Below are 25,803 nucleotides of genomic sequence, written 5' to 3' on the forward strand. Positions count from 1 at the left end.
CAAGTGCAATGTACTGCACCTGGGTCAGGGCAATCCCAAATATCGGTACAGAGTGTATGATCAACGTGTTGAGAGCAGCCCTGAAGAGAAGGATGTGCGGACATTGGTGGATGAAAAACCAATGTGAGCTGGCAATGTGCACTTGCAGCCCAGAAAACCAACTAGACCCTAGGCTGCATCAAAAGAAGTGTGGCCAGCAAACTGATGGAGGTGGTGATTCTCCTCCTCTACTCCACTATTGTGAGATCCCCCCTGGATTACCATGTTCAGCCCTGGGGTTCCCACCACAAAAAGGACCTAGACCTGTTAAAGTGGGGCCAGAGGAGGGCCACAAAGTTGATCAGAGGGCTGGAGCACCTCTCCTGTGAAGACAGGCTGAGAAAGTTGGTGTTGTTTAGCCTGGAGAGGAGAATGGTCCGAGATGAGGTTACAGTGGCCTTCCAGTACCTAAAGAGGGCCTATGGGAAAGATGGAGGAGGGAGTCTTCATCAGGAAGTGTAGTGGTAGGACAAGGGATAATGGTTTTAAACTAAAAGAGGGTAAATTTAGATTAGATTTAAGGATGAAATTCTTGAGGGTGGTGAGGCACAGGAACAGGTTGCCCTGAGAAGCTGTGGATGCCCCAACCCTGTAAGTGTTCAAGGCCAGGTTGGATGAGACTTCAGGTAACCTGATCTAAGTGGGAGATACCCGTCTGTGGCAGGGAGGTTGGAACTGGATGGTCTTTAAGGTCCCTTCCAACCCAAACCATTCTGTGACTCTATGATGACTAGCACAATGTATCCTTAGCACAATGTATCCTTGCACCTGTTCAAAACTGCCAATACTACATTTTACGAAACCTCTGCAATAGTGGCTTATTTTACCAACACCTTCTATAGACGATTTATTTGATAATTTTCCAACGATGCTTATTAAATGACTATTCATTCAACACAATAGGCTTGATTCCGTTATTCCTGTCTTGCCTTATTCAGGGTAATTTCATAAATAAAGCCATTTAAATCACTGATACGGCTTGAGGAGTGGTGTACTATTCTACTAAAGCAAAGAAATCTAACAATCTGTTCTCTTGAGTTTATAGTAACAATGTGAAGCACCATGTATAAAAACGAAAGCATACCAATTTGTAAAAGAAAAAATCTTCATCAAAGAGATCATGTCATTAAAGGCTATATTTTATCTTTGTAATCTTCTTGATGTAACAACATTCTGCTCAAGTACGGTACAGTAAGAGATCAGAAACACATGCTGCCTAGGAGGGTAATAAATATATCAAGCAACTTACTAATGCATAAGGTTTTCAAGTAACGTGCATGCCTTAGTATATTGTTTGTGTTGTCTGCAAATCTACCTGAAGTATTTTTCAAAATATGTTACTTGTGTAAAAATACAAAGCGCTATGGATCAGCTTCTTTAGTTGCTAGAATTGACAGCTTTTATCACCAGAAAAAGCTTTAAACTGGCATAAATGAGAACTGTTGCCCAAATGTCAGGCCCCTGTCATCTCTATGTCCCATTCTCACCCTTTCCATTGTGTCAGCAAAAAAGTAAGTGTCGCTACTGTGAACCACATCAAAGACTTGATCTGGATATTACTACAGCTCCTTTCAGTGCAAGTGTTGGCTTATGATGGTTTAATCTACAGTGGGAAACGAAAGTCTTCACTAAAACTTAAAAAGATTAAGAACATTTCCACTGGCAAGATAAAGAAACCATACTATGTTTGTAAGTATTATGTCCCTTCTTGTTCTTTTGGTAATATTTGTCCGCGCCCCGAAGTAGTAAAACAAGACATGGAACAGTTCTAGCTCTGAACACGATGCAACTGAAGACTGTACAATAAATTTTTATTCTACAAAAAAAAGCTGTTAGAAATCGATGGTATAACACATATGTACAGTAGCCAATTTATTAATGCTTGAAAGATATTAACAAAGATGAATTCATTAAATAATACATTGGTTTATATCACTACCAAACGATTTATTTAACCTTTCTCACCAAGTAATTTACCTACACCATGATACTACAAGTAATTTAGCATACTTCAGCTCCCAGTTTAGAAAACAGACTAACTTTTTGTTTAAAAAAAGAAAAACATTTAACATTACATCTGAAAATAAAAGCTACTGCCAATATGTGTTTGATTCTGGGTATTTACATGGTCTATGACTGAAGTATTTTCAGTCTGCATGTATTAAAACAAAATAAAGAAAATCCCTTATATTCACAAAATACCCTTACGGCTATTTTTGTATTTTTGGACTTCCAGAACCATATCTACCCGACCGGAATACTAGTAGTAGGTTGTGCAGCACCAATCAACTTGAGCCACAAAGCCTGCACATGAAGGTACTTTTTACCTTAAATATTGTTCATCTCAACTCCTGAGACACGTTCTGGTAATAAACGCATCAGCAAGGTCTTTTACAAAGCAATAATTCTTTAATGTACACCACACTACATCCTAATGACTAGTACTTGCACAGTAGATAACGAATCATTCATGTCCACTTTCAAAGGGCTACCTTCCGTAAACTGACAGTTTATTTACTATCCAGAATAGAAGTCCCTATAATTGAAAAACTGAACCATGACAGCATGAAAAAATAACCCACATCCCAGAGGAAGAGGGCAACAAACACATGCATAACTTGAGTCTACTTTCAAAGGCGTGCTTATGCTTTACACTCATGTGACATTCTCATACTTTTGTCCCTTTGGGAGAGCAGGAAGGGGAATTAGAACTTGCACGTTTACACTTTATCAGGAAAGATCAAAATTCTAATCTGTGCTAAAAAGTGTTTCTTCTACCAAGGGCCATTCATGTAACAGAATCTAATCCTTGATCCTATTATGCAAGACAAAAACAACTTTCTCAAAACTGAGTGAAATGCTTTCAGACAAAATTTTAACAAAAGTTATTTTGAAAGAAGTTGGTGGAACGCACTTGAGTAGAATAAATTGAAAATCTTACATGACCAAATCATCCACCACCAATTTAAATGACACAAGCAGCAAAGTATATGAAACGAGAGAATAGTGCTACTAATTTACCAAGGCAGCCAATTCATCTCGCCAATTTAACAAGAGGTTCTACTTCAGTATTAAGCCACAAAAGAACAAAGTCCCCCTTATTTCTGTTAAAAAACATGTAGGTTTTTTTAGACCAACAACAGCTTTTTTACTTTTCGTGCAACACTTCTGGACTTTGAGTCACTAAAAACAAATAACCACAAAGTACTTAAACACTACCACTACCTATCCAGAATATATCCAGAACACTAAATATGTTACAAAATAAGACAATGCAAATATTTGTTTAAGTTTTGGCTTCATGTGTATCTGCAATTTAAAAAAGAAAGCTAAAATCCTACTGTATATTCTTACAGTGTATCATGTTCCACCTTCTGTAAGTAGTAAGAATTTCATATAACTATTAGCATAAGAAGGTAAATGTAAGCTTGACAGCATTGCAGTGAAATACTTATCTTACTACCTAAAGAAGGTGAAAGGCAAATTTTTATAACCTAATTTCATTTCAATTTTATTGAACTGTCTACAATATTCTGTGAGCGTGTGCACATACACAGGCACGCACAGAAAGAGTGGTATCTACAAACAGTTTACACAAATATTTACATACATATGTCATATACATAAACTAATGACTGCATGATTTTCAATGTAAAAACCATACCCTTCTTTCTTGGACATTAACAGCTGTTGCATTGGTCTTACAAAAGTAATATAAACCTTTTGCAACAACTAGCTAAGCACATATCATAGCTGATTCCAAGTTTTTATAGCTTGCAGGTTTTAAAAAAAATACAATACCTAGAACACTGTTATCAAACAAATATGCTTTATTGGCATCTAAAAACAAAATGCACCCAACATTAAAATGTACTTTTTCATTTTTTTTTAAACCCACTGCAGTACGAGGAACAAGTCACAAACACTTACTTTAGAGAAAACAGAGACTATAGTGTAGATTTTACAAAACCACTTTTAATCTCTGTGTTATGCTCCTTAAGTAACATGGGCCATTTCTTTTTTTCTGCCAAATTGTAGGAACATAAAATATCACAGCTTTGTCTATACTTTAAAATTCTGCAGCAGCCTAAAAACACGGACGAGATACACCAGCACCTGTTTTCAAGTATAACAATTTCGATAGCCAACCTAAGGGTAGTATCTAAAAAATTCCATTGTCTTCCATAGGAAGTCTTTGTTTGACAAGCTGTTATTTTATCTTTGTGAAATTAAAAGCAAGTGGGGGCAAGTTTATGTTTTACCAGAGAAATAAAAAAAATGTTTACCTACCATGTTCAAATTAAGAACAGTGTTCTATACAAGTCAGTTGTACAGTTATTTAAGCGAAAGATGAACATGAACATCAGATTAACTTAATTCTGGCAGACAAAAGTGAACTACTAAGGTCCAGTCAGCCATTTATCTATTACAGAGAGATGACAACTTTACAAAAGGTATCTTTTACCTACTGAGTGATGATTATGTCCCCTCAGTTTCTGTGCTTTCTACCACTGGTTCACTTTCTATATCAGCTTCTGTGTCACTCTTCTCTTTGTTTATCTCGACGGAAGAGGTCAGTTTTTCATAAAGTTCTGGTTCGTCCTGCACCTGTGCAGTTGGTGGCTGACTTTCTGTCTCTGTATTTTCACCGTTTACCTGGGGCATATTATCAGCTTTGCGCTGGGGAGCGGCCCCATCAAAATATTCAAAAACCCGTGGATGTGGAGGGGGGATCCAGTTGTTTGACATTCTGTCTCTTCCAAACCTGTTCCCATTAATTTCTCTGCAAAAGTTAAAATCTCTGTCATCCCTATCCCTCTGTCTTTCCCAGGGTCTTCTGCGGTCATCAAAATCTCTGTGAGCATCTGGTTCAAATCCTCTATTCCAACTGGGACCACTTCTACTATCAAATCTATAGTTTACATGCCGAAATCTCTCTCTGTCTTCATGGAAGCCTTTAGGGCCACCATAAATAGGGAAGGTATGATGCTCTCTTTCATCATAATCTCCTCTCTGTCCCCAGTGCTTGTCTGAATTGAAAGCAAAATGCTCTCTTCGGCCAAGATTATCTATACCTGGTCTTCCAAAATTTTCTCTCATGTCTATATGTGGTCTTGCAAAATGTTCTCTTCCATCTACTGGAGGCCGTCCTACACCCTCTCTTGGATCAATTGGTGGTCGTCCAACAGGATCTCTGACATCCACTGGGGATGGTCTGTTAAGATTATCTCGATTTTCTACTGGAGGAAAACGATAATCTCTGTCTCCTTCCTGCTGTATGTTATCCCCTCCAAGTGGTAGTCTTTTCTCTGGATTAGAAATGCTATCAATATTTTGTCTTCCTGGTGCTCCAAAAGGTCTTTCTGTTTGATTAAAAATATCTCCTGGAGGAAAAGGACCTCGAGGTGGTGGGTGAAGAGATGGATCAAGGATTGCTGGAGGAGGAATACTACGCTGTGGTGGCACTCCTGGCTGCATTAATGGAAACCTTGGTCCAGGTGAGTGGGGCATTAGGCCTGGACGGATATCTATGAGAGGCATTCCTGGCATCCTTTGATTACTTATATTTAAATGAGGCATATTTTGAACACCAGCTGGATGCTGCATTGCCAGAAGTCCAGAACTACTTGAAATATTTGGTGGTGGCACTCCCATAAGTCCAGAACTACTCGAAACATTGGGTGGTGGCATTATGAGAAGACCAGAGTTGTTTGAGACACTTGGTGGCTGCACTCCTGCCAGAACTCCTGAGCTGCTTGAGACACTGGGTGGCTGCATTCCTGGTAGAAGGCCAGGGCTACTTGAGATGCTGGGTGGATGCACTCCAGCTAGAAGCCCTGAGCTACTTGAGACATTTGGTGGTTGCACTCCAGCCATAAGTCCAGAGCTACTTGAGACACTAGTTGGCTGAACTCCTCCTGCAAGTGAAGAGCTACTGGAGACAGTGGGTAGCTGCACTCCTCCTGCAAGACCAGAACTGCTTGAAACAGTTGGTGGTTGCACTCCTCCTACAAGTCCAGAGCTGCTTGAGACAATGGGTGGCTGCACTCCTCCTGCAAGTCCAGAGCTACTTGAGACACTAGGTGGCTGGCCTTCTCCAGTAAGCCCAGAACTGCTTGAAACGCTGGGTGGCTGCACTCCTCCAACAAGTCCAGAGCTACTTGTGACATCACTTTGCACTAAAAAGCAGCAACAAGAAGAACAGTTAACAGAAAATGCCAATGCAACACACAGCATTCAAAACAAAATGCAGCTTAACACATTATTCAATTAACGCAGAGTTAATCTCTGCAGTGTCTCATTTTCTATAATGAACATAGATCATTTTAATCATGTTGGTGATAGACATTAAGCCACGGAAATGAACATCTCTAAGTAGTAACGAACGCACAGCAGCTTAACATTGACAAACTCCACAACCATCACCCCATTTATGCAAGAGAAGTAAGTATTAAAATCTTTGATACAGTTTATACCTCCTGCATCCTACCCCCTCCTTCTTCTTTCCATTGCCACTTACATAGAAAGAACACACTTTCTAAGGCTCAACTTTATTTCTCACGTCTGCAAAGAAGAGATTCTTGAGCTTGAGCTGCTAAAATCAATGATCAGGTGATGACAGAGATGCTTTCCATCACTCCTCCAAGTCTATAACTTCCTACTCTATTTATTAATGCAATAGACAAGGATCTGCAAAAAAACCTCACAGGCATTTTGGTATTTATTGTACGTGAAAATATCAGACAATAAATATATTTCTTACCAGCTCTATTGTTTTCACTGGAAGAAATCTGAAGGTCTGTAAGATGTGATCCCTTTTCATCTGGTTCTGGTTTGTTGATTGGCAGAGGATTAAAAACACTTCCAGCAGACAACGTTGGAGTAGCTAGATTACTTGTAACTGTGCCAACTGGTAAAACGAGGCTAGTAAAAGGAACATCCTTCATCGTCTCTTGTGTAATTGGTAATGGAGGCTGTACTAAAGCTGTAGGAAAATAACAGAAGTGTATCAGAGTAATCATATTTAAGTTTAAGTTTAACTGCCTTTAAGTTTAGCTTGGCAGATGTCAAGATGAAAAATCAAAATAAGTGAAATTATTTCAATTACCGTAAGAATAATGATGGTTTTGATAACAATTTTTTATCCTCAGTCACCACTCTAATATTTACTTTTTTTTGTAGAGGCCATGAACTGCAGGCAACTTAAGCAATCACTATTCTTTAACAGAGCCTTTTAAATATTAAATTGATAACAGTTAAAAGGCTAAGCGAAAATAAATTATTATAAATTATTCAGCAATTAACTCGAGATAGCCTAAGTTACAAATACATGTTATAGCCAAGTTCTAATATTAAACTATGTATGCAAATAATAGATAATTAATTTGTCATGATTTATTTCAGTTACTCCACAGTAACTATCATTTTTCAGTCAACTTGAAAAGCTCTGTAAAATTTTCTCTCAATACCTGCTTAAAACAGCTATGCAATAACTTGTATGTTACTATTGTCCATTAGACAGGATTAGCACACTTTTGTTTGAATGAAAAGTAGTGTATCAAACAATTAAGCTTTTAATGACATATGACAGCCACTAGAATAACGAAACTTACGTGTTGGAACAACTGGTGGGACAACAGGTGGTGGGACAACAGGAGGAGGGACAACAGGAGGAACTGGGGGAGGCATAAAACCTATATGGAAAAATGACAAATCATTAGAAGGAGAAGGAAATACAATTTTGCATTAAAACAGCATTTACATTATTTATCCTGAAAAGTTGCATCACTGAAGACTAGCAAACAACAAATGTATGCAAAGGGATGACAGTGGTTGCTGTTTTCAAAAGCAATTTATTTCTACAGTAAAAGACCTGCATGTGAATCTTTAAAAGATATTTCTGTCAGCAATATCCAAGGAAGAAAATTAAAAGTTTCAAAATTTTACAAAGAAAGGAGATAAATCTTAAGATTTTTTTCATTTTGTTTGATTTTTTCCCAAAGACTCAAATAAATCACCACCAACAAAAAAATCAGCTTTAATTAATATTCTCCACAAAATACACTGGTAAAAATAATATTAAGTTAGGCATAAGAAATTTCATATTGGGCTGAAATTAGAGATCCGAAGGTGAGCTGTCTCAAGCAGTAACAAGAAGCTGATGGAAACTTTACAAAGCAAAATACACATATACAACAACATAGGCTGGGTACACTTATTACATACTCAAATTTTACTAACTTACCTGGAGGTGGCTGTGAAGGGTTGAAACTTGCTCGCAAGAAGGGTGGAGGAGGAATTGCGCTATAACCAGGAGGAGGGACAGACATTGTGACAGGAAACGCAGGTGGAACTAAGCTAACAGCAGGCACAGCTGGAGCTACTGGAATCTTTTTTTATGGAAAGAAAAAAAACAAGCAACTTCAATACTTACAGTATTCAGTGGCATTAAAAGTTTATCCACCGACTTGAATGCAATTTATGTTAAACATCAAATGTACTGAAGGCTTCGAACATACATTCTGAACACCCTGAAGTATTAGATTGCATTCTGAAATAGTACCTGCGCTACAGATAAATAACGATACTGGAAAAATCCTATGCTATCTTTTCTTTATTCTGAAAGGAACAGAAAATAAATACATGGTTAGCCATTATATTAACTGAAGAATTAAAATTTATCTAGAGTAGAGAGGGGAATACAGAAAGGGAGAGACAGAAAAAGAGGGAAAATGTAGACAGTGTGGCAATTTGAGAGCACATAAACAGTGATTCCATTCTCATTAGAAATATTTGCATATTTTAGAACAGTATTAGAACATTGAGAGTTTAGTGTATGTAATTACCAGGCTAATAATCCCAACAAAATCCTGGAAATTATTTAGCATTTTTCAAGCGTCTATTTGAGCTATGTGTTTTGGTATAGTGCAGCAGGTATAGTACAATTAATAAGCAGCAGAAAAACATCAGTATATATACACACATGTATATATGTGTGTGTATTTAAATGTATACAGATCACAGTGTATGCAAGCAGAAAGATGAAATAAAAAGACCAAAAGATAATTTTTGTGAAAGTAAAAAGAATCCAAGCTCAAACTTCAATGCAAGCAAATGCAAAAACATTAGCTTTCATAGTAACCTTATATCAACTCAAATACGGGAAACATCTATACATGTTGAGAGAGAGAAAAAATGATAATATAAATTTTTTGTGTTAAGCAACTGCTTCTCATTTTACAATTTCATATGGTCATAAGAAAAAGCATTTAGAGTTTGACAAAAGGCACTTCAATTTATACTTGATAAACACATATATGTAGTATAATAAAGGAAAATTACATTGTATTCTTCCAGTCTTCTACAATACCTTAATAGATGTTAATAAAAATAATCTGTTTTAGCAGATGAAAGAAAATACAGCAGATATTCAAAGACTCTCATGAATTACTGCGTATATCAGAACTGCAACAACCTACTACTTTGAATAATCGATTCTTTTAAAGACAAGATTGTCCCCATGAAATCCTGCCTTAAACTACTGGGAAAATAATTAACCTGATAGTCAAACCTCATATGAGGAAAAGTAGACAGGCAGAGAAAAAAATTAACATTTAAGCCTTTATTTGAGATAGTACTCAAGTTTGAGATATGCTGTGCATAAAATTAAGGATTTTGCTCAACCAGGGCAACTGATTCTTTTCTAGAATATTTCAGAGAGAAACACACATGAACATGGGGTTTTAAGTATTTTTGTTGTAAGTACTTTAATTTAGCATTAAAGTTTATCTGTACTGAATAAAAACTTACCCCTCCAGTTGTGCGGAATTTCTGCAAACTCAAACTTTAATACAAACCTGCAGCATAGTGACTGGTTGTGTGTAAGCTTCTGTCTGCGTTGTGATAACTGTGCTCTTATCAACTGTAGTAGTCTGGGTAGTTTGAGTAGTTTCTTTAGCAGGTTCTGAGTTCCTGGCTGTTTCCCATTCTTAACAAAGAAAGGCGTATTTTTAATATAAGGAGATAACTAATCTGCTTGTTGTTGTTGTTTTCACACTAAAAAGCCCTCTTCTATCTTAATCTGTAATTTTTAATCTGGTATCTATTCAGACAAATTACCCCCAAGCTTACTGTGAAAACAGCAAATACAGTTATTTACGTATTATTATACATTTTAAAGAATGCAAAATATCTCTAATCACCTGCTATGCGCTATTTAATTATGCCAGTATACAAGCTGAATTTTTAAAACTTGCCAAGTTTTTTCAATCATTTTCTTAATAATTCGTAATATAGAGTATGTTCTAGTTTTCTAAAAATTGTTGTCAACATATCTATGTTATCATTTGTATACTGCAGAATGACAGATCTGCATGTGGAAAAAAAAAAAAACACCAAAACACAATTCCTTCCTTCTATTACCTCCTCAAACTCACTCCCACCAATACCAGGAAAAAAGGTTTACTTTTCCAGAATAAAATAGTGACTGCATTTCAGTAATGTTGCATGTTTTAATTCTTCTGTCATTTATATAAAATTTTTATTCAAAGCATTTTCAATATATGGTCTAACACTACTTGCTTTCTCATCTCTGACTTTAATGGAGGAAATACCTTAAGGTTCAGCTAAGCTGTGGCTGTTTAGACAAGTTCCAAGCGTAACTTACATTTTATACCTGAATTAGAAATACCTATAAGGTATTTCACAATCACTACCAGAACATAATTTTTATACAAATTACATACTTGGAAATGAGTACACAGCAAATTCAGAACTGTTTTAAAAAATGTTAATCATTATTATCTTGCTTAAATTCAACCACCGACAAATGGTCATGACAAGTAATTACTCATCTACAAAGATGATCTAGATTTTAATGACATTTATATGCACATATTAGAACAAGTCCAGAGGAGGGCACAAGGATGATCGGTGGACTGAAGCACCTGTCCTGTGAAGACAGGATGAGGGAGTTGGGATTGCTCAGCCTGAAGAACAGAAGGCTCCAGGGAGACCTCATTGCGGCCTTCTAGTTCCTAATGGGGGCCTACAGAAAATACGGGGGGGGGAGGACGGGACATACTCTTTGTCAGGGAGTGGAGTGATAGGACAAGGATTAATGGCTTTAAACTAAAAAGGGTAGGTTTAGATTAGATATTGGGAAGAAATTCTTCACTCATTGGGTGGTGAGGCACAGGAATGGGTTGCCCAGAGAAGCTGTGGATGCCCCATCTCTGGAGGTGTTCAAGGCCAGGCTGGATGGGGCTTTGGGCAACCTGGTCTGGTGGGAGGTGTCCCTGGCCATGGCAGGGGGGTCAGAATTAGATGACCTTTAGGGTCCCTTCCAACCCAAACCATTCTATGATTCTATATTGCAAACAAGTATCTAGTAATATTAATGTAAATCAAAAAAGACTATTTATTATCTAAAACAATAAACTTTCTGAATATTTACAGTTACCAAGAAATAAACACATTTTCTAACTATGAGAATCACTGTTAATGTCTATACCTGTATTTACTGTCTCCTGGTCAATCATTCCACCTTCAGCAAATCCCTCCAAATCGTCCAATTTTACTTTCTCCCAAGGAATATATGAAACTCCCAGATCCACATCCCAGAATTGCTTGTACTCTGTTTTCACACCTTTATTCAAAGCCCAGGCAATCTGAAAATACAACCCAAACAGATAACCTTGTTAAATCATATAACTTGGCAACTGGTAAGACATTTACTTGGCCTCTGCAACAACAGCCATGTGGAAAATTAATTATGTCAGAAAGCTCATATTTATTTAACATTAACGCTAACATATATGTATATATATGAGGGAAATTAAGAATACAGTAATTCAAGGACTTATGGTAAAGCATCAAAGAAAGTAGAAAAAACACAGCATCTAATCACATACTTTAATACTAGCAGTTTTAATAGTAAGAGATCCACATGGTCAGGATACAGGACTTGAGTTGTTTACAGTACTCTTATCACTAGAATATATATAAAATGCTTTCCAAATATTTCTTAAGTATCAAGTCAAAATTTCATTTTACTATCTTCTATATTACCTGTTAAAACCTGCATTTTACAGAGAGGAAAGAATACAATATACACCTTATTGATTCATTATTCTTCACCATACTGGTCATTTGAATGAATAGCTGTTAAATGACAGATCACCATTTTAAAACTGTACTGTATTTGAAGTGGATGGCATCCTCGGATTAATTTACCTTAATAATTTTAGATCCAATTTTATAGGACCCAGAACTAAGTTTCTGAAGAGCACGATATGCATCTTGTCTATGAACCATGCAGACGTAAGCACAACCTCTTGGGGGAATCATCTATGGAAAAAAAAAATCAATGGTCTTAAAAAGCTTCAGTTTACATGTCTACATGAAGTGAATACTAATACTAAAAAAAAAAGAAAAAAAGAAAAGGCTCACAGTGTAAATAACCATCATTGTAATAATTAATAATTCTGATCATCAGCAAAACCTAAGAGTGAAGTTGGCAGGGTACATCAGTTATAACATTTTCAAGAAGCAGCAGCAAGCTGAAGAATGGGTGCTAAAAACGTCAGAAGAGATTTAAACAATATGCAGCAGGCAAGAACTGCAAGCTATTTTATGGTAACTTCAGAAAAGCAGGTCACTACCTCTTATTAAGTTCCAAATTCACTGTGAGCTGAGCAACAACCTTTCGCAGAGGCGCAACCTAATGATTAAAAGTATCCTGCATCTTTGGAGGGTAGAGTCCTTGTTCTTGAAGTTTCATTTCCACTAGCTTTAATGTTTAATTTAGGAAGTAAAAGTATGATGTGACTTACAATCTTTGAAAAATTTCAACCCATGTTATGACAACTACTTAATTTAGTTTTAGTCAGAAGTAATAAAATACAGATATGCTTATATGTTGTTTTGTGAGCACATGGTAACAAAGAACAATAATACTTAAGAAGGTCAATTTTAATGCAGATGTTATAAAAGATGTTTAAGATTATACAGCTATGTTATCCTAGTTACATAAACCAATGTGGACACCATGTCCTGCAGCGTCCATTACTGTAAGGAAAAATAATCTCTACCCCTGTGCCACCTCACAGAAAAGAGAAAAAAGCATAAACTTATCAGTTAAGACCTGGGTTTAAAAAAAATGCTTAAATTGTCACACTATAGTTATTGCCAGGAAAAATCTATTTTACCATGAAGTGTACTGTGTTTACTGTTTCAAACTCAGTACGTAGAAACCACCAACAAGCAAATATTATAACCACAGTTTTTAAACAGTGATAAAAAATAGTCTCCTAAATAAAGCTTATGATGCTAAAAGGAACCCAGAAGCATAAGTCTGTTTAAGTTTGAAATCTTTGAAAGTGGATGATAACATGCTCACTTACATTAATAGATTCTATTTGTCCAAATTCTTCAAACAAGTTAGTCAAATCTTGCTGCGTAGCCTTCTTGTCTACTTGACCTACCCAAAGAGTAGTACTGCAAACTGTCAAGAGAAACATTCACGTCATATTAAGTACTAAAATGTTTGCTTATGAAATAACTTATAGCATGGATATAATAGGCACAGAAATCATGGATCAAAAGCAAGAAGAGTAAATCTATAACTTTTTATACAAAGATTAAGTAAACTACCAGAAATTTTAAAACATTAAAGTGATGAAAAACTAAAATACTATCAGTTATTAGCTATGGTAAACTGTAATAGCAGTTTTCCATAGAACTATGCCTGTAGGATTAACAGATTTTCAATTGACAGTAGTAAACATTAAAGCTAAGAATGACTAGCCTTTAAGATTTGTCTTAGACAAAACTTAATCCTCACATATTTTGACATGTCCTGAAAGTAATTTTATTTCTCATGTTAAGGTCTAGGAAAAAATTCTTCAGAACTCAGCAAGTGATAACAGTGGCTGCATACCTTGAGTCGCTTAACAGACTTCATGAAGTAAAATGCTTGTCAGGTACATTTTTTTCCCCCTCAAATTTCCACACCTCAATTGTGCTCCTTAATATCTCCCTTCTATATGAGCTGGGTTACTTCAAAGGACCACAAGTGCAGCTGGTGTTCTCCAGGTTAGCATCCCTATCTTCCAGCTCCCATCCTCTCTGATTATAGTTCCCTGCTTTGTGGACTGCTGGGAAAAATCTTCACCATAAAACTGATTTGCTACTCTTAATGTGAAAAGCCAAAGAAAAAAAAGATACTTCTAAACTGTAGTGAAATCCTGAGATTAAAGTCACCTTGGAATGATGTAAAATATTAGAGACCAGAGCACCCTTTCTTTTAGAAAAATGATTTCTGAACTGCTTATCTTATCACATAAATGATAGTTTTAAAAACACAAGACAAATGCAAAACGACATCAGAGACTGTGCATAAACCATCTAAGTCAAGTTAAATTCAGGAGTGTGGGTTTGTTACAAAAATAAATTAAGTGCAATGCATGCATCCCATGAATGCATGAAAACAGCAGCAATGGGATATACTGCTACTGTATCAAAATACTTTTTTGATTTAAGCAGCTTGAGTTAAGCAACTGCGTAGAGGAAGTTGTTCTCCCTGCTATCCTCTTTTTAGTGCAAATTCTCTGTGCAGAGCAGCATACTGCAGTACCTGAAATTCAGTTGGCTTTTGGATACTCTTTTTAAGATATGACCATTATGGCCTTTCTTCTGATGGCAAAATATTTATGTTTCATATTTCCACCTGTTTTGGTTCTATGTACCTGTGAAAAACTGTTTAAAATGCACTTTAAATATTTAACAGAACTGGATTCTATTTAAAGTATGCAGCAAACTGTCCAAAGTGTGCACCACATACTTAAATCTTAAAAATTGGTATAACAATTTTCAGATCAAGTGCTGCTCATTTTCAAATACACCATAAAAGAGTATATTTTAACTTAGGGACAAGCTCTTACTACTTTGTTCAGAACTAAAAACATCAATGCAACAGCGTGAATAAAACTATCGGTGGAACAGTATGACACTTACTTTCCTCTAAGATGAGATGATGTATCTGCATGAGTTGTAAGAAACATCAGAACTCAAACTTACAAAAATAATTTGTTTACTGTTTGTTTTTTTTAAACAGTGCTCCAGATGAATATTGTTCTTTCAATAAAATATAAGGCCTTTTCCCCTTTAATGCGACATTATTAAAACAGAAAGTAGCTGCTACTTACCACTTAGTGTTTTTGACCGTATAGGAGGCAATCCTTTTTTCTGACGTTCTTTTTCCCTTTCTCTAGCCCTTCTTTCACTGGAGTATGATCGAGATGACTTCCTCTTCCTTTCTCTTGATCTTGAGCGTGAACGTTTTCTGTGTTTACGCTTACGAGAACCAGATCGTGATCTAGACCGTCGTTTTCTTGGTGATCTACAAAATACTTAATTTCAGTATGCTGAGGTTTAAAAAAAAATAGTTTTTTAGTCTTCTTTTAACTACAGGCTTTAAGCTTCATATAGATATTTCCTTTATATTTACTCAAACTGCCATTAGTGTGAGGAATAGGACATACACCCTGGGCTTTAAACAACAACAAAAAAAAACAACAACAAACCAAGCCAAAACAAAACAAACCACACTCAAAGAGTTCCATATCAGTATCTATTTTTCTGACACCAAAAACCTGTCCAACTCATTAGTGTTAATTGGTTATTTTTGTTACTTGAGCAGGTCTTAAAAATTTTAAAGTAGTCCATAGTTATGCAAAACAAGGTTCTATACAGAAAATCTTCATCTAGTGCACAAATACTAAATGAACGCTTTCTGTTCGTTACCAAAACTACTTTGACAACCTTGGAAAATTCAAAACAGAATGACAATCACAAATAACAACTCTGTTCCAAAAAAACTTGATTTTCTTAATACAAGTTCATTACAATACCTTGAACGAGATCTTGAACGAGTTCTTGATCTTGAACGAACAGTTGATTTCTTTTCTTCTTGTTCAAAAATCTCTTCTTCAGCAACGTCCTGTACTTCATCTATATCCATGTCCTGAGGTCAGACACAGAAGTTCATAAACATTTAATAGATATACTCACAATATATGAGCATATGAAAGTATGCATTGATTTTGCTCATTTTGAAATCATCTTAGTATGTTTCCTTCTGTAATTACATTGAAAATAGTTTCACCTGTTGCTGAATATCCATTGAATCATCTACATTTGTTTCCGCTTCTAAAAACTGTTGTTGACTGCTCCCTTGTGATGGTGACGCAGAGTGCTCTGAACCAAAATTTCCTTCTTGATTTTCCTCGTTAGGGCTTGCCTAAATAATGAATAATTATAGATCATAAAAGACCTCATAATTCAAATTGTTAACTATGTCATAATTTATACTAGATGAAACAATTTTTCAACTATTTCTGAAAAAAACACAATTAAGTTTCTCTTATTTTCACAGTTCCCTTTAATTTAGAACAATTATCTACTGAGAAAATGACAAGCTGAACTAGATGTCACACCATTCCAATTCCTTTTGTGTCATCTGCAATAAGTAATATCCCTGACTATAAAAAAATAATGCCATCTATTTGCTGAATCAAAAGAAAGAAAGTACACTATTTGTTGCTTAATTTAGTTAGCTTAAAAATAAAACTCACAGGATAAAGCAATAGTGAAGACAGCCTTTATGTACAGTGACACTGAAACAGACTCATTAGTCGCCTGTGCACATGCATTACATTCTATTTTGTTATTAATACAATGAAAACATTTGTAATACCAATTCAACTAGTCAAAACATTTACATTTAGATCCAAACTTTCTTAAAGCACGTGATTCAAGATAGTAAGTACTACAAGATAAGGGAGGGTGTTGTATCATTTATGTGAGCATGTCAATTACAAGAGTTTTAACCAAAACAGACAGTTCTGAAAAACACCAAAATTAAATTCATAATTTTAAAACATAAAATATTAAATGTGTTGTTGAATTACTATCCCACCGCCTCCAAAATCTATAATGGCCAGTACACTGTTTGAAATCACAGATTTGGAATTAGTATCTGTAAGATATGAAAGACATGCAAGAAATATAGAAAATGCAATGAAAATATTCAGAAATGCAATCTGGACAATTTAGATAAATAGCATAAGCCAATATAAACATATTTCAGTGATTCCCATTACATTTTCACTTCAACAAATTTTAGGTATTCTATCTGCTAGGAGAATGCCGTATATGGCATATATACTCTTCTGCTGTGCCTTCGTATTCTTAAGCACCTTATAATGAGAATTTGCTAAAAATAATAAAATTGCTACAATTCATTTAAAGCATTTGTCTTCTAACATTATCTGTTTCACTTCATTTTCTTTAATTATTCTTCAATAATTTCTGTATCTTGATATTAGTTCCTACAACAGCTGTTGATTCTTCTGTCTTCTATCCTCCCCTCCTCTCCCTCTGCTCCTAATTAGATGCTTAATAATTTTGTTTTGCGTTTTATCTTTCTTCCTCTTTCCCTTAATCTTTTCATTGATGCTTAAACAGGGTATTAAAGAAAATCTTCCTCATGATACGCTGCAGTCATTACCGAGGAGTTCCAGTAGAAATTTGTGCCTTTTAGCTGCTATCAAGGTGAAAATGAAACTTCTTCTCCATAGCAACTAGTCAAGAAGCTGAGTGGACTTGAAGGGAAACAACTTCTGGAAAATCATTTCAAGTAGAAGATCGCATAATAAGGGGCGAGTCATATGAGCATTCTACCCATACATCTAATGTAAGTTAATTTCATAAATGAAATGTAATGTCTAATTGTCCTTTTTTTTTTTTTTTTTTTGAGATTTATGATTTTTTTTTTTTGAGATTTTTGAGATTATTTTACAGTAAGGTAGGTATTAAGCATTTTTGTTGTCAAATTACATAGCTATTTTTAGATAAATCATATCAAAAGCTCTTGAAACAGACGTACCCTTCAAAGTTATATTCCTATACAACAATTTGTATAGAATTTAAAGCCAAAAATTGCTAGATTATGCATCTATACCAAAAGCTATTTAGTCTGTAGCTGTTGTACAAACTTTCTCAGTTATTACAATTAAATGAGATATGAAAACAAAACATAGTAAAATAAAACACTAGAATAAGAAAATAACTTCTAGTAAAAACTTGATTACTATTTTTCTAAATAATTAAAAACTCGGTTACAAATTTAAAATTCACATTGATGTTCTTAATTGAGTGACTGCATCTTTTCACAGGTGCAAAAAAATAAAATCCCCAACAGATGTATGTTAAGTTTGTGGTGATTTTCTTTCAATCTAGAAATTTCTGATTTACTGTGAAACTGCATCCAAATACCCTATAGAAAATCCACTTCATACCTGGCCAGTATCAAGACAGAATAAACTTTTCATTTTCTAATGGATCAGCATGGGAGAAGAGCAGCTCAAAACAGAGGATTAACCTCAGAAGAAATAGGTCAATTTACTTCACTGTAGAGGGGACCCAATTCACACAGTTAAGAATCCATTTTGTAATGTTTCGAGCATCAGTTCTTAATTAAGAACTTCATGGAAAATATATGACTCTAATCTTTAGCTCAAATTCTTCAGTAGAATGAGGCATTTATTAGTCAAGACTTAAAGCTTGAAAAGGGAAAATTTAAGTTAGAGTGCAAATTACTATTCTGTCCTCTTGTAGGTTCTGTAGCAGCAGCTTGTACACTGCTCTCCCTTCACAGGTAGTAGCATATTCACTTCAGGGCCCACTTCCTCTTTCATGATCACTGGAAAAAAAGGTTTATTTTCCCCACAAAAAGATCTGAACGACCAACGCACAGTCAGCCTGTAACTGAGTTTAAGGATACTTTCACCTAAGAGAAGCAAGATTTATACCCCACACATTTGGTTCTATTTATTTTTCACTTTATGCACTTTATTCTGCTTATTCCACTTACTCTGCAAGCTTCTGGCAGATGACAACCACAAGATGGAGTTCTTACCTTTTGAGGCTGCTGTTGCTCCAAAAGCTGTTGTCGCAGATGTTCTAAATTTTGTTGCTGTAGCTGTTCAGCTAGTTGGTGAAAAAGCGAGTTGTTCACAGATTCTGGTACTAAAGGCCTAAAATGAAAGATTAACAAAAAAAACAAACATTTTTTTCCTCTTACACAGTGGGTAAAGAGGTTTTCACAATTGAATTTCAAGTTTAACTAAAGATGTAGAATAATGAAGACAATGTAGTTAATATCGCCTTTTGTTATCATCATTACCACATTACTGACATTTATATAACTAACAAAGCAAAGTATGTGTTAACTTTAAGATAAAGTTGTCAAAACTTCAAGCACACAGATTTATATAAAAAGTTTGAAAATGTATACATTTCAGTAATTCAGAGTATGGTCTCTTCTCTAGTTGTCTTTTCTGTTGTTTTGGTCTACTTATGCTCTGAAAGAAACAACATCTTACTTTCTATTTAATTCTAATATTCAACTAGTGCCTAACAAATTTGTTCTCTCTCTCTCTTTTTTTTTTTTTTTTTTCCTCTAAACATAGCTTGATCTTACAGTTGGGAAGTAGGAGTTTCCTTTTTAGGCTCTTCATTTTGTTCAGGTTCTTCCCCAAAGTCAAACCTGTCCATCAGCTTCTAGGAAAAAGCAAAGTAAGTGTTACTGAGTACTCCTTACAAAATATGTATTTTATGTATACTCAGTTTGCAAAAGAAAAATGCTTTTATTTTTCAACTGAAAAAAAAGAAGTAGCTTGGCAAAGAACCTAACTTGTAAATTAAATGTCATGCTAGTATTGCTACCAAACTCTTGAATGCATTGACCCCCAAGTCTTGGCTGTGGCTTTCTTGAGCTCTGCCTGCTGTTCCACAGCAAGAAGAACCACATGTTCTTTCCATAGTAAATAACAGCTATTCTGGAGGAAGACTTATAGCAAGATAAATTTTAAGTGATGGTACCTTTAATTAGAAGAAGTTACTATGAAGAAGCCAACTATTCAATCCTCTGGCAAGAGCAGCAAACTCATTTGGCTCCTTTGGCTGAGCTGCAAACTGCTCTGCTCACATCAAGATGAGACTTACAGCTTGATTACTTCACAAAGAATTACTGTATTTTCACACACGTGTCATTTAGACAACCTGAATTCCTTCAAATATACTGCTCCTTGAAAACAACTTCTGACTGTGCAAAAATCAAAGCAAGCAGTTACCATGCAAGAGAAAGATGCCTCCATAGTGATAAATAAAAGGTATCCAACAAGGAACAATAAAAACTTGGATAAACTTCTTGTTTTATCTGTAAAGATATCTATGTTGTAGTTCTGCTGAACAACAACAAAGTTTTTGTTTTTTAATTTTTGAACAGCCCAGAAGCATTTCAGTATCACTGTACTTTCTTGAAGATGAGACTAAAGAACAAGCATGAAAAAATGCAACAAATTTTATCAGTCACTCAGATTGTGTTTTTTTTTTTTCTATAAATATGCATCAATACAGCAGTTTTATCAAATCCACGTCTATTCAGTTGGAAAGGACCTTCAGAGATCAAGTCCAACTGCCTGACCAATTCAGGGCTAACCAAAAGTTAAAGCATATTAAGGACATTATCCCAATACCTCCTGAACACTGTCAGGCTTGGGCCATCAATCACCTCTCTAGGACGCTTGTTCCAGTGTTTGACCACACTCACGGTAAGAAATTAAGGGAGTTTATGCGAGGTGGGATGTATGATGCAAGTTACTCAGGATTTTTACATATCTAATCCACTTAAAGCAAGCTGGCTGCCTTCTTTTTAAATTGCTTTTTTTTTCTGGTTCGAATATTTCCAAATAAAGCATTTGCAAAATGCTGCATCTCTGAACAGAATATGCATTTTAGAAAAACGCCCAGTCTTATCTTTAAAATATGATTAATCATCATATATCTTCCATCATGACAAAGTAGAAAGAAAAATAACAGCATATACAATTTAAATATTAATCATCTGAGAAAAGGAAAAAAAAAATTCAACAACTGATGATACAAAAAAAAAAATTTAACTGAAACCAGACAAAACCAAAGAACTGCCAGCCAAAACAGTCAAATATATATCATGATTTCTGTGTAGATATTAAAGTGAAAATTTTGAACTGAAATATTTCTTAAATAAATTGGAGCAGAATCATCTCTACTATAAGGAAATAGACATTTAAATATACAAAATATTAGGATACCTAAAGTCAACCCACCACACAAACATGTAGAACTACAGAACTTTCCATGAATGCTGTACCTGTTAATTTAATTGCTTAAGAAGAGAATATGTTCAGAAAAGCAATGGGAATTGTTAAAGACATGAAAAAAACTTTTTATTCCAAAGGAAATGAAATTCTTCTGAAGCGCCAGAATAATCTGTTTAGAAATCATAATAAAAGGAATACGATACAAAGGTACAGGAGAGGTTGATCAGTGTCCACCCTCCCCCCCCCCCCCCCCTTTTTTTTTTTTAAACGGAATCACAGAATCATCTAGGTTGGAAGAGACCTCCAAGATCATCTAGTCCAACCTTTGACCTAACACTAACAAGTCCTCCACTAAACCATATCACTAAGCTCTAAATCTAAACGTCTTTTAAAGCCCTCCAGGGACAGTGACTGAACCACTTCCCTGGGCAGCCTATTCCAATGCCTAACAACCAATAACACAAGGATAAGCAATTTTCACCCAATGCGCATTAACTTGTGCAACTGATTACCACAAGATACTATGGAGGCAGAAGACCCTGAAAACAGAGAACAAGGACTGGAAGAACTGCCAGACTTATTAAACACAGGGATTTGAAAAAGAAGGTGGATAGTATAGTATTCTACAGAAGTACCTTCCTGCACCATTACCCTTCCTACTAGCCAATTCACTGTCACTGTATCATGGAATCAGAACTAAGCTACACAGTTTTCTTCAGATCACTATGTTTACCATTTATATTTCATAAAAGCTGTTGCTTTTTTATTATTACTATTTTAAAGTGTTTGACAACTCTGAACATTTACCTTTTGGACATTGCCTTCAACCATATATTTCTATATCCACATCACAGTCCTATCCTCCATTCTCCCAACTAAACAATTAGTCTTCTCAGTATCTTCTACAAAAACTATACACTGTTTCTAATGATTACTTTCATGAACCTCTAAATTCTCTAATTTTGCTACTTCAGGTTTTTTTTTTTTTTTTTTTAAGATCATAGAATAGTTTGGGTTGGAAAGAACCCTTAAAGTTTACCTAGTCCAACAACATATTGTTAAAATCACTGGAAATGACATACTGCTCTCCCCTTATCCCCCAAACCAGTCATTCATTCTATCATGTAAGCTAATCAGGCTGGTCAGGTGTGATATGTCCTTGGTAGATTTATGCTGATTGTTTCCAATCACCCTGTCTTTCACATATCCAGAACCGTGTTCCAGAAGTACTAGCTCCACAGAGCTAAGTGAGGCTGACCAGCTTGTAGTTCCCTAAGCTGATCTTTTGGCTTTCTTTGGCCATGGAAACAACATTTGCCCTTTACCAGTTATTAGGGACCTCTCCTATTTTATTAAATATTTTTATTTAATATATATATATATAAATACCTACATATTTTATTAAACTGTAGCTAGAAGAAGATACAATTCTCACTGAACACTGAAGAGAAATTTTGATTATGTTATGTAAAATAACATTCAATTATTCTGCGAACCAGAAGAGGTACACCACTTGTTCAATTGCTTCTTTCAAAATGTATGCGGTGGCCAGGACAAGAGGCAATGGGCATAAACTGGAACACAACAGGTTCCTTCTAAACACCAGGAAGCGCTTCTTTACTGTGTGGGTGATGAAGCAATTGGCCAAGGTTGCCCAGAGAGGTGGAGTCTCCCAACCTGGAGATCCTTGATAAGCTGCCTGAACATCCTCCTCCAGAGGTCCCTTCCAAATTCAACCAGTCTGTGATTCTGAGAGATTAGACAGGACTGATCAAATCTGACCTCTAGCTGCTGCCTGATATACACCTCAGAGTTATTCAAACTCCTTTTGTCTTCACCAGACAAATCTGAGACAACAGATTCTTTTGTCTTCTTGCTCCAGGTAACATATTACACAATACAAATCTCCCATGTCATACTTGAATTCATCATCAGATTTACTTTCTTTTTCAGTCTCTTTAAGAAAGACTGTTAAAATAATAGTTTCTGAGAAGTCAATGTATGTATATTAACTGGTTCTTGTTCATTTCCTGTTGTGACCTAGAATTGTTGACACAAAATTTCCCTTACAGAAGTTCTACTGGCTGTTAAAACAAGGTTCATTCATCTGTAATTCCTGTTGTTACAAGTGTACTTTTAACAACTTATTTTCTTACAAAGACTATAGTCCCAAAAATTAAGCAACTGAATGTCCTGTACTCAAAAAATCGTTACAGTCTAGTGTTGTTCATTGTAGAAATATCAAAAAACAAGGTCTCGGAACAGTATCTCTAACACTATTTTTACCTACATCTGAAGCATTTTTTTCCTCTTAAAAAAAGTTTTGTATTTTTTATTTTGCTTTCACACGAGTTACTTTGAAGCTGCTCTTGTCTGTCTTTGTGGACTGAATGCTTGTTAGCACTTGCAGCACATCTTTTACTTTAGCTTAATCCAAATGAATCTGGATTATGCACTCAAGACTGGTCTGCAACGTGAACCAAAGAGCGGTACATGTAAAACAACAAAAGTTTCAAATCAAAAGAGTGCTCCTGATTCAAACCAAAACACTGATGTAGATGCTTCATATATAAGTAAATATTGCCTTTTTAACACTTAAGGCTGCCACGTCTAGTAGAAAAATGATACAATTAAGTATGTGATGAAATGGAAGGAAAGAGTCCAGTAAATAGAATGATATTATTATGACTCATGGTCTTCAGCTACTGAGAAGTGGGATTTGGGTTGCAAGTGGTATCAGTGCTGAGAAACCATTGGAAAAAAAAGCAAGAAAAATAGCTATTCCAAAAACTTGTAATTGCAAGAATGACATTGGCCATTAATACATACTCTGCTATAATACCTAGATTCAGAAATCCTCAAACCTCAGGAAAAAAGGGAAAATAGGTATGGTAATGCCAGGTTTATAAATAAAGAGGAAACATTCTAAAATGTACATGCTGCGTCTGCAAAGCTTCAATGGACTAATAAAACATACATTAGTACTTCATTCAAAGAGATGCCATAGAACACAGAACAAGGAACATGAGATTTATTATAACCTAACACTACTTGAATAATGCAGAACTGAGATACAGACCACGCTATAAACACAGCTCTTCCCCAGCTTACAAGAACAGCTCAATGCTATATATATATATATATATATATATATATATATATATATGTATATACACACACATACATACACTCACACCCCCACTGAAAGCCTGTAAATTATCACATTGAATTCTTGCGCAAGAGTGGCATTCTGCAACAATTAGCATCAAAAGTCCCAGAAATCACGTACATTCACTCTGCTGACAACTTTCAACCTGCATAATATTACTGGCATAAACTAACTAATGAGTGCCAGGCCAAACTCTCATAAGGTGTATACACACCTCATCACAATGCCAATTCCTTCAATTTGCTCCAGTTAACCTGTCCATGTTCAAGACAGTCACACCTGCCAGTACACATATCCACATAAATGCTGGAATCGAAGAGCATGGAATAAAAGCACAACACAATGCTGTATTCTTAATTACTTTTTGTATTGAAATATTAAGGTGGTCCCCATTACTGATTCATTCATTCCCTGTGATCATACCCTACTCCATCTGATGTTTACAGTTACAATATAGCATTCCAAGACGACATTGGATTGTGCTTTGAGCAGTCTGGTCTGGTGGGAAGTGTACCTGCCCGTGGCAGGGTTGGAACTAGATGATCTTTAAGGTCCCTTCCAACCCAAGCCGTTCTATGATTCTATCACTACAGGACTTTTTCTTTTTTTTCCTGGTTTAGTTTTACAGGCGTATCTTTCATTAATAATGTCAACTCTTTATCATTTCAGAAACTTTCATTTACCTCAAAAAATTCTAGACATTTAAGATAAACTGTCCTAAAACTTTAGACTCATTACTTGAAAAGTTTTTAGTCAGCTAACTATCTGAAAAAGAGATTATGAGGATTAGGAAAAAATAACACTGCTTTGATTCTCTGACTTCCTTATTATTTAGTCACTTCAAGACAATCCTATGGAGATTATATTGTCATGAGCTGCTTCTTCTGAAGACACTGGAACAAGATTTTTTTTTAAAATCTTTGAATAGAAGTTCTTTTTTTTATCCTACTATTCTAATTGCCAGCACACTTATTGCTACCTGGCATTCTACATTAGCTTTATTCTTAAATTCCTCCATTCTGTATTTTTATTCTTTATATTTGATAGACACGCATTCTGCAGCACACACAAAGTTTCTTTTCTTACAGACCTTGTTTGTTATTACATTTTGACATCCTTTAAAAATTGTCCTGTTACTAGCTTTAACTATAATCAAACTTATCTCTTCACTTACTATCACTTGGTGGGTACGAACAGGAGGTTTCTTGGCATTTATAATTTAAGAAAATTACAAGTCCAATCACCTTTTACTCTTCTGGGAAAACAGGCTATATAAATTTCTGCGTGTTTTTCTTTCATTACCCTGTAAGAAATCATTTCATACTTTAGACCATAAACACAGGAAGGGGAGAATACAAGACACGCTCAGTTCTCCTCACCATGTTAATA

At 35.4% G+C, this 25,803-nt stretch overlaps 1 protein-coding gene across 5 annotated transcripts in view; it reads right to left on the reverse strand.

Moving 5' to 3' along the window:
- SCAF8 (SR-related CTD associated factor 8) overlaps nt 1-25,803 on the reverse strand; it is a 93,542-nt gene that overhangs the window by 34,409 nt on the left and 33,330 nt on the right. For 2 of the 5 annotated variants that reach the window (XM_035538838.2, XM_035538839.2), the window contains 13 exons: nt 19,583-19,662; nt 19,019-19,136; nt 16,205-16,339; nt 15,951-16,063; nt 15,246-15,439; nt 13,443-13,543; nt 12,274-12,387; nt 11,552-11,708; nt 9,897-10,027; nt 8,285-8,429; nt 7,653-7,733; nt 6,803-7,024; nt 1,840-6,218 (listed from right to left, as the gene is read on the reverse strand). In XM_035538838.2, the coding sequence (XP_035394731.1) occupies nt 4,519-6,218; nt 6,803-7,024; nt 7,653-7,733; nt 8,285-8,429; nt 9,897-10,027; nt 11,552-11,708; nt 12,274-12,387; nt 13,443-13,543; nt 15,246-15,439; nt 15,951-16,063; nt 16,205-16,339; nt 19,019-19,136; nt 19,583-19,662 (3,291 nt within the window). In that variant the 3' untranslated portion in view covers nt 1,840-4,518. Of the gene's footprint in view, nt 1-1,839; nt 6,219-6,802; nt 7,025-7,652; nt 7,734-8,284; nt 8,430-9,896; nt 10,028-11,551; nt 11,709-12,273; nt 12,388-13,442; nt 13,544-15,245; nt 15,440-15,950; nt 16,064-16,204; nt 16,340-19,018; nt 19,137-19,582; nt 19,663-25,803 lie in introns of those variants that run through there. The other 3 variants (XM_035538835.2, XM_035538837.2, XM_035538834.2) reach the window with 3 other exon arrangements.

The sequence above is a fragment of the Cygnus atratus genome, chromosome 3 (genome assembly GCF_013377495.2).
Source record: "Cygnus atratus isolate AKBS03 ecotype Queensland, Australia chromosome 3, CAtr_DNAZoo_HiC_assembly, whole genome shotgun sequence".
Lineage (NCBI taxonomy): Eukaryota > Metazoa > Chordata > Aves > Anseriformes > Anatidae > Cygnus > Cygnus atratus.